The sequence below is a fragment of the Pygocentrus nattereri genome, chromosome 29 (assembly GCF_015220715.1).
Source record: "Pygocentrus nattereri isolate fPygNat1 chromosome 29, fPygNat1.pri, whole genome shotgun sequence".
Lineage (NCBI taxonomy): Eukaryota > Metazoa > Chordata > Actinopteri > Characiformes > Serrasalmidae > Pygocentrus > Pygocentrus nattereri.
The window spans coordinates 16,233,246-16,243,203 of record NC_051239.1 but is presented as its reverse complement, the minus strand read 5'-3'; the positions used below and the strand labels follow the sequence as shown (position 1 = coordinate 16,243,203).

Genomic DNA, 9,958 nt, shown 5'->3' with positions numbered 1-9,958 from the left:
TTTGGACCTTGTCGATCATGATTCACTGGTGAGATCACAGGTCAACTTGGCTTTTATGTTGATACGTGATCAAACGCTTTAAAGCCAGTGGGCTGTTTGAAGGGCACCCACTGCACAACATAATGCATGTCATACAGCTCTACCACTGGCCCTCTTGCTTTGGACTGGACCCACCTCAGCGTCACGTGAGAAAGGCCTATGGTTGGTCAATTTAAACGTGTGTCATGTGTTTCCGTCCAAAATGAGCATTCATCGTCTTGTTACTCAGACATACGCACCACAATCTCAGTCTTGATCCAAACTCTGGCTCAGATCCAACCTTTCAAAGAAAAGCTGCCTGTCGCAGCGTTTTCCAGCTCCTTTTGTATGTGCTTGAGTTTTATTTATTTATTTTATTTAGTGATGCATCATTCTAGAGGGGGTGTGGCTAAAAGTAAAAACTTAAATGTCAGTTTTTGACCATTAGAATGAGTGTTTTTTCTACTCCGTGTCCTCATTGGCAACAGATCACTTTCAAATACGGTTTACCTCACAACCTAACCTCACCTCAAGTGTACATGGAAAAATATAAACCCAGGACAGTGCAGGTGAGATTACGTCATACGGGGGCAGTCGTGGGCTGGAGGTTAGGGAGCCAGCCTAGCTCAATCCCCAGCACCGACAGTCCATGACTGAAGTGCCCTTGAGCAAGACACCTAACCCCCAATCGCTCCCCGGGTGCTGTGGATAGGGCTGCCCACCGCTCCGGACAACTCACTGCCCCCTAGTGTGTGTGTTCACTAGTGTGCATGTGTGTGGATGTTTCGCTGCACGGATGGATTAAATTCAGAGGTCTAATTCCAGAGTGCAAACACGGTTGCCAAATAAGACTCCTAGGAAATCAGACTCCTAGTTAAATATTAGCCCAAGTTACTGCCAACTTTCTGTCCACAGAAAAGATTTTACAGCCATACGCTGTTTTGACTGTAAGCAGGGTTTGAGAGGTAAATTCAGCGTCATTTTGAAGTATTCGGTGGCACCCATAGACTCTCGTCACAGCACCTATGTTGGGAAAGGCTGCTCTGGAGGGGAGACTGCATCTCATTTCATTTACTGGGATTGTTTTCTCACTCAGAAGGGCATCCGATGGGGCACTTTAAGTTGTTTTTGTTTGTTTTGTTTTTTTATCAGAAATGCACATGAAGGGAATGTTAAAGTTATCCCTTCACTAGAGGGGCATTCATTAGGAAACGTTCCCACATCCTCATGCATGTAGAGAGACCCTTTACAGCAAGGCGTCACATTTTATCCACTGGAGGAGCACCTAACCGGGCACTTCTTCATGTTCTCCCACGTGTAAGAGTACCTCATGCAGAACCGCATCCTGTTTTCTCTTTGGAAGTGGCGCCCATTGGGATCCCGTCATGTGTGGGTGGCATAGCGAGCACCTTTTAGATTGGAAGGGCAAACATTGTTTTAATCACTGTTAAGGCACGGCGTCAAGCTTTCCCCACTAGACAGGCGCTCGTTAAGACATGCTATCGTGTTTTCTTGCTCTAGAGAGCACATACGCATAACCTATTGTAGGAAGGGTCGCCCTAGAGGGCACTCAGATCTTTTTTTTTCTATGTGAAGGGCAGCCAAGGGGGCACCTCCGCTTGATTTCGTCAGTCTAGAGGCTCCCCCCTGCTCCGAGTCCGGCAGTGAAGTTAAAACTGATTGCTTGCATGAAGATGCCCAGACCAGTACAAAGACTTGTTTGAACGTCTGGTTGAGTCCGTCTTAGTTCTCAAACCTTAAAGCCGTCAGTGAGTGGATGGATTATGAGAAATGGATTAAAACAGCCACTAACCAGCGTAATCTGTGAGGGGCACACTACAAGAAAGTGCACTGGCCTGTGCCCAATTCTAAATAAATTGTGTAGCCACTCTTTAATAAGTACTCTGTCATCTCTCTGGGGTTGGTGAACACTTGGTGAAATACCACTGTGCCGGTAAAACATGTGAAAATATACGTTACAGTTATGGAGTCATAGGTTTATGATATAATTCATGCTGATATGATGGAAATGGTGCATGCCGTCTTAAGCTGGATTTTCATGACAAAATCAAGCTACATAACACAAAACAGTTGAACAGTAAATGGGAGCCTCTGACACACAATCCATTCTCCGTCAATCTGAAGAACCATTTCACCATGCAAAGAACCGTTTAAGCATACATTAGCTCTATATAGAACTCGTGGTTCTAAGTAGAACCATTCCCTTTTCTAAAGAACCCTCGAAGGCCCATCTTTAAGTGTGTGGAGTAGTATGATGTTCTCTGAAGTGCATGCTTAAAGTCAAAGGCAAAGCTCACACGAACACTCATGCCACACGTTTGTGAGATGTTTGTTTGCTGTTCAGTAGAAAACACATCATTTTGGAAGTTTTCTACCATTGACAGTATGTAAGAGAACAACTGTTAGTTCCCCAACAACAAAAAAGAACAAAAACAAGTCACCAAACTGTCAAGATTTTATTACTTTCAAACATCGTAGTACGAATGAAATATGCGATATGATTAGGATAAATAAGTACGGCGAAAATTTTAATTTTAAAAGCAAGCACGATTTAACAACAAAAAAATCTGAACGTCCCATCGAGTTGTTTACTGTGATCTGATGTATTATTATGTCTGAACAGCAGAGGGCGCTACCGGACAACGAATAGCGATTCTCCCAAATAAAAGCCGTAATGGCTGTAATACATTCACAAACACTCCGTGAAGATCCTACCAAAATCTTTTCGAGGCCAGCTGCGTCGTTCAGGGACCTTGTACACAGGTCTGCGTGTTTTACGAGCATGACTCCATCCGTGGAGGTTTGAAAGCGGCACCGCGAAGGCCGGGGCCGCTTTCTGTAGAAATACAGAAATATTTCTCTTACTGTGTCAAAATGTCTCATTTTATACTACAACTCAATCTGGTTACATTTGTTATAATCGTGTCGCGTCTTCAACGCGTTCGTAAACATCGCTTAAGTGTTCGGATTTACGAACTGGCTCTTTGTACCGAAAAGAACCGGTTCACGGGAATGATTCGATTCAGGAGTCGGACGTCGTTAACGTACACACGCTCTGTCAGCTGTCTCACAAGCTCGGCGAAACCTGCCGCTCAACGTTAAGCTGGTAATGCCTGAAAACGTCACTGAAAAACATGAGCAACTCTTCGTTTTGAGACGCCCCGTGCAACTACACAACGCCTGGGGCGAAACAGAGGGGGAAATGAATAAAAAATAAAAGTGACGACGTCCAGCGTGGGAGTGTCACAGCCCGAGTGCCCGCTCCGCGCCGTGTTGTTGCTGTTAGCATAACTAGCACGTCTGCCGAGCCGTTTTGATCGACTCTCCAGAGCTCCACCGGCCGCTAACAGCCGCGTCGGTTCGCGGTGTTACTTGAGGACTTAATGTAGAGCCAAAGAAAGCGAAGACCCCCCGTGGAAGGTTAGTGAAGCCTCACAAATGCTATCTGCGCCTCCGCTTTGATAGCGAAGACGCCGAGCCGTGCCGAGTCGAGCCGAGCCGAGCCGAGCTGAGCTAGCCAGCCCTCAGTCAGTAGATAAAGACTAATGACACATGCCTGTCCAGCTGCTCACTCACCCAGTCATGCTCGTCGCTTGCTTTAGTCTAAAGCTTAGCCTTTGAGCGAATTAAGCGCTGGGCCGGCGAAGTTTTCGTGGAGGCATTAATGCTGTCGACAGGTAAGCCTGCAGTCGCTCACATCGCTGTGTGACTGTCTGTTTTCATTTTCCAGCGCTACCGGGCTCCGCGGAGCTGCCCGGGTCCGGGTCTGGGGTCCGGGGCGATGTCTCGGTGTCTCAGCTCCGCTGATTCCGGTGTCTAACGGTAACGTGGGTGGGATGTTAATTGTATTTGCTGCTGGCGCAGATTTCCGCCGCGTTTAGGTGGCAGTCGCCTCATTTTCTGGCCGTCATCCTGAGAGATGTTGGCCGTGAAAGGCGAGGGGCTGTTAGCTGAGGCGCCGTTAACGTGCCGACTGGTCGCCCGCGGGGTGAAGGAGCGCAGTCATGATGTCGGGACTGCAGCTTGTTGTCACTGATTCAGACACGAAGAACACATTCGAGCAGATTCTTGGGTTTTTGTTTCCTGCTCACTCTCAGTGCAGCGTAGAGCCCCTTCTGGGCGGCCACACACACACACACACACACACACACGGGCTGGTAAACGACGCAGCCGTAAGCGGTAACAGTGGGTTGGGTTCGGACCCGACGCCTTGGCCGTGGGGGGTCGTGGCAGAGTGCATGTAAACATTTCAGTGTAAATCATCTCAGCTTCATTTGCCAACCCCGTGACGTCACGATCAATCGACAAAGCCTGTGCATCGTGTAGCCGTGCACGTCCATGTGTCAGATGAATGGGTGCATGCTGCATGTGCGCCTGGCTTGCCAGCTGTGTTGTGGTCCTAGCCGGGCTGGACTGGTGTGGTGGAAATGTCCAGTTAAGCAGTGGTGAGTTTAGATTGGGAATTATTGACTTTGGACAGTGGATTGTCGCGGCAGGCCAGCGCAGTGTCTGTTTGACGTAAAGTGCATGTGAGTTCACAGCGTGGCGAAAGGACTGGCCGGGATTAGTTTATGTGATTCCTGTTAGTGTTAATGGGGAAGCGCTGGGAATCGCAGGCCTTGTGTTCTGTCCAGTCCAGTTGTGCACACCATGGCATAATTCGGCTCACATATGACTTGAGACGCATCCTCGAGAATAGATTTAGGGCCTTGCTGGAGCACGGTGGCAGTTGCTCCTGTCATCAGGTGCTGTTCGGGCTGTGACCCTTTCAGCTTGTGGCGTCTGGCGGTGGCATCCAGACAGCGCTCCAGCCGGACTGGCTCAGAAGACTCTCTTAGGTCTTTTGTGTGCCTGCGGTGTGTGAACAGTGTTTGTGTCAGCCTCCCTCCCTGATTTGGTCAGTGTGTCTTGCTTTTGAGCAAAGAGTTCCCGTCAGTTCATACTGCACACTTATTAATTATAATGATGATGATGATGATGATGAGGAAACCCATAACAATTGTTGACTAGTTGGATGTAGCAGTTGGCTGATAATATTGACTGATGTTACATTGGTTTTGTTGGTATTGGTGATGATGGTTGGCGCCACTGGGGAGTCCAATATGAGGTACTCCCTCTTTAGAAATATGGAGGCAGTAGAGAGTGAACTGGTAAATGTGAACTGGGAACACCATTATGCACCATTGCTGTAACAACAAAACGTGTGAAATGTCTGGGTGCCTCACTGTTGGCGTGAGCATGAAGAGTTTTAATAGGGAAACTGCCAAATAATAAATAAAAGTAATAAGCCAATAAGCAGAAAAGTAGCCCTTGATGAATTCCGGCTAGCTCCACCCCGGTGCTGTCGTATTGAAATCATCTGAGATTGAGTTTGTTTTGTTTATTTGTTTATTATATGTGTTATTTAAGAATTGTGACCGTTGAGGACTTTCAGTCAGTCAAGCGCTTCTTAACTAAAACTATTGGGGCAGATTTCCCAGACAGGGATTAAGCTCAGTCCTGTACTATATTTTCCATTCATTGGAGAACTGGCATTCGGAATGCTGTGTAGTCCGAAGCTTAATCCCTACCGAGGAGACCAACCCTTGGAGTAACCACATATTAACGATTATCAGAATTTATAGCCCCTCAGAATCGCGAAATTTTCGTAGTGTTTGGGCGGTAATTTGGCTTTAGCTGTGAATGATGGCTCAGGGGGACCTGGGCCCTGTAACTGCTGTGTAATCAGAGGTTAAGTAGAGGTTTAGGGGCTGGGTCGAGCGCTGCGTCCCTCATTGTGCCGTTCAGTCTATGGTAGCGTAAGGAGCGGGCAATATGACAACGTTTTATCGCGATAAGTTACGACACATTATGCTTTTATGAGGATATCGCTGGTATCATCAGAGCTTAAAAACACTGAATGACTGTTTCATTAAGAAGAGACGATTATGTGTAATTTTGACTCGCTGTACTGCACGACGTGAAATGTACATAAAAATCATTGTAGTTGTAGTTTCTGTAACTTTTTTCCAGTTACAGACTGAATATAGTGATGCGTATCATGCACCATGAAAATGTCCTGTTATTATACTTTATAATATGCTGCCCACTCCATCTAATTGCCCTCTTTTACTCACTATCAAGTCTTCTTAATCATAGGCCACGGTGAGCCCTTTGCAGGCTTGCTCATTCAAGCGGTAAACTTGAGTGCAGATAAAATATTGGCATGCCAGTTGTTGATATATGTGACTAGAAACGTGAACATATCATTTGCTCAGAAGAGATTTGTCTGAGGTCCGAGTGTGTGTGTGTGTGTGTGTGTGTGTAATTGTCAGAACATGCTGAGCTTCCTGGCTGATCCACTAGATTACTTGTGCATTGGTAGCGTAGAAGACCAGAATATCTTACACCACAGGCTGGATAAAAATAAAACATACAGATAACGCCTAGGACTAGTCTTAAAAGGATTTGCAGTGGATAAATCCCATTGTGGGTGAAATTTATTTTGGAACTTGACTCAATTTGTGTCAGGATATTCTGCCCAAAATTTGATTAGGAACGTGTAATAAAGACGTACTGTGTACGCTTTGCCTTATCTGCCCTTGCAGTGCAGTTTTACACAGGCCTGTGATAACATTCCTGCTCACCATAGCGCCTTTGATGGTTTCGTGTTACAGATCATAGCTGGCTTTTCATAGAGGCCTTTAACAGAAAATGTGTTCAGTGAATCGTGTGATTTGTGTCATTTCTTTAATAATTTTATGACCACTAAAGGTTAAATTGATTGTCGACTGGTTTATACAAAAGTTTTGTGCCCCTGGTCAAATCACGCTTCCTTTGCCTTTACCTTAAACAGTCTTACTGTGGTTCCTCTTGCGTCCACTTAAGAGAAAAGGGGAGAACATGCTGTCAGTAATATTGTTATTGTCCGCTGATGGTGTGGCCATAAGCAGTGGCAGATGTACTTTATGTACAGACACACAGAGATACTACTGCTCGTACTGTTGCTATTACTAATAGTAAGAGCATCATTTTCTCTTCTGACATTTTTGATGGCCTCTAACTCTAACTAGCAAATGAAGTGATGGCAAGCGAGTGAAAGTTTGTGAAGTAAAAACGAAACAAACAGACAAAGATAAAATATAACCCTAATGCCTGTGGTTGTAACGCCTTGCCCTCTTTAATTTGGCCATGGTAGTATTATTTATCTCGTAATAAAGAATGGAATAGCAAGTTGCACGCAACGTTTACAGATGCTGGTGCCTATAGTTGCTTAGTTTAGCCTGTTTATGGCGCTGAGCTGAGACCTGGCAGTGTTTTTAGTGTTCTTGTTGGTGTCATATCTGCCTGCCGCACATTTTTGTTCGATACACAATATACTTGATGGTAATGAAGGATATCGCATCATCCGTAAAGGTTCAGACATCTTCATGTGTACTAGTGTCTCGCTAGTTGCATGAAACACGTCAATAACAAATCGTTTTCATTTTTTTTGACATAGTTTGAAAAGGCCTCCTGTCCTTTACATTGTATGTAAATTTCATGATAAGTGGGCCAAAAGAAATGACCTAGAATGACTTAAATTAAAAGTAAAGTATGTTTTTTTTTTTTTTTTTTTTTTTTTTTTTTTTTTTTTTTTTTTTTTTTCCTTTTCCGGTAAATTGACAATTTTGGCGAAACAAGGTGCGAGTCAGTGGAACCAGGCTTTTCTGGTTGCTCCATTTTATGCCAATATTGGCCTGATACTGATACCGAGTATTGTATTTGTAACATCTCTAGTTCAGTGTAATTGAGTGTAAGTGTGTGCACGTTTGTGCCTTACAGAATGAAATGCAGTTGCCGTCCACACCTCCCACAGCTGTTCCATGGCTGTGGACGGACACAGGCTATTCCTCTTTTTTATATTCCTCATTAGCCACTCGGGTTGTCCGTGTGCCCGTCCCTCAGTCTTCCCTTATTTAGTATGACACATTCTCAACTCGTCAAACAAATACAGACGCACTCACGCGCGTACTCACATGTACAGACTAGGGCTATCGCTGTTCATCAGTAGTGTGTTATTTTAACAGTTACTCGAGGAATTGAATGTAGTTCCTCATGCTCTTTGCAAGACAACTGTGAAAAAATATCACCTTAATTCAGTCGTTGCATTATGTCTATCCTAGTCATTTAGTACACTGTGACGTACAGTAGACCAGGGCGATATCTAAAAATAATTATCAGGGTTTTTCTAGTGACCCGTTGTAATAGATGTTAATGTAAATGTGCATTCTTTAGCTTCTTCTGGTGTAGATGCATGGTGACTTTCGTACTAATAGCCCTGCTGGAGAAACTTGAAGCTGTGAGCAGTTTCCAAAGACATGCCCGCTTGCTTTACATCTTCTTCTTCTTCTTCTTTCGGCTGCTCCCTTTAGGGGTCACCACAGCGGATCATCTGCCTCCATCTTGCCCTATCCACTGCCTCCTCTACTTTCACACCAACCCGCTTGCTTTACATATTGTTTATAAAGGCTAAAATCATGTTGTTATGTAGGAGTCACTATACAATTCAGCTATATGTGCCTTTGGAAAACCATGTAGTAATAGATTTTCATAATTTCAATAATCTAGCACATGTAAACCACCAGGAAACATAGCCTAATGGCTTTTTAAGGCACCATAACAGCTCACTGTTTTATAGTAATTGTAAGTAGAATAATATATGTACAGATTTTTCCTGCTATCCTATTAACAGTTCCAGGTCTAGAGCCAACAGCACTAGACTAATACACAGTCACTTTAGTTTGGTTGTTTTACTCCAGGGCGTCAGACTGAAGGAAGCTGAAATTCCAAAGCTCATTGGTATTTATTTCACTTACATGCACTCAAGCTAAACTTAACGTGAAGTACAATAAGTTGAACGGGAAAAGCCGTGGGGGTGGGTAAAGCTGTTCAGTACATAGCTGAGAGAGAACTGACAGGACGTTTGTGGTTGGTTAGTGTAGTGTGTAACACCTCTGCTTTCTACGCTGCAGACTGGAGTTCAGTTCCCCTGCCTGGGCAAGTACTCTACAGTATATCAATAAGAGTCCTTGGGCAAGACTCCTAACACCGCCTTCGCCTACCTGTGTACAATGATCAAATTGTAAGTTGCTCTGGGTAAGAACATCTGAATATGATGAATGATCAAATGAAGTTACTTAACAACCTTTCTCTCTCTCTCCGTTTTTTTGCCGCCATGAAAATAGAAAAACAGAAAATGAAGATGTTATGTTTCTGTGTATTGCAATCAAAGCAGTAATATTAAGCCTTATCTGATAGCTGTTTTTTATGATCTTTATTATTATTATTATCATCATTCTGTATGTTTATTCTCAACCAAAAGCTTCACGTGATCCATGTGCAAAAATCAAACAGTTATCTGTGCTGTTATTTTGTTGCTCGACTGCCGTCGACGGCTGCTAATGCTGTAGGAACGATATGAACACAAAGTGTTAGACGTTAAAACGGGCAGATTAAACAGACAGGACAGCGCTTATGTGCTGCTGGAGGGAAGCGAAAGCATGCTGTGATGTTAAACTCCTCTTTTGGTGCAGAACTTTGTAAAAAAAAAAAAAATGCATTGACACCAGCAGCGAACTGTATTAGGGTTCGCTTTGAAGCACATCGAGCCTCACGGTTTTTGGTAGACCACTGTTAAATTCTTTGGTGCTGACCCAGGTCAGGTGGAGTGGTCACAAATTGAACCAAAGTAAAGAAGTAGTTCTTGCTTCCACACCACACAATGAACAGTTACATGCTAAATTTGGGCACCCCAGTGACATGTTTTGTTGATTTTCTAAGTGAAAATCCTTTGACGCATCCTGTGGCGACCTCACGTCTGCATGTTTTAATACACAATAACTGTTTATTATCTGCATTTAACAGGTAATTACACAAAAGCATAAAACGTGGCTGTGTG

At 44.2% G+C, this 9,958-nt stretch overlaps 1 protein-coding gene across 2 annotated transcripts in view; it reads left to right on the top strand.

The window, feature by feature from the left end:
- Positions 1–3,090: 3,090 nt before the first annotated feature.
- The window catches only part of mib2 (mindbomb E3 ubiquitin protein ligase 2), a 100,360-nt gene continuing 93,492 nt past the window's right edge, over positions 3,091–9,958 (top strand). The window contains exon 1 of one of the 2 annotated variants that reach the window (XM_037536204.1): positions 3,091–3,716. In XM_037536204.1, the coding sequence (XP_037392101.1) occupies positions 3,704–3,716 (13 nt within the window). In that variant the 5' untranslated portion in view covers positions 3,091–3,703. The remainder of the gene's footprint in view (positions 3,717–9,958) is intronic. The other variant, XM_037536205.1, reaches the window with a different exon arrangement.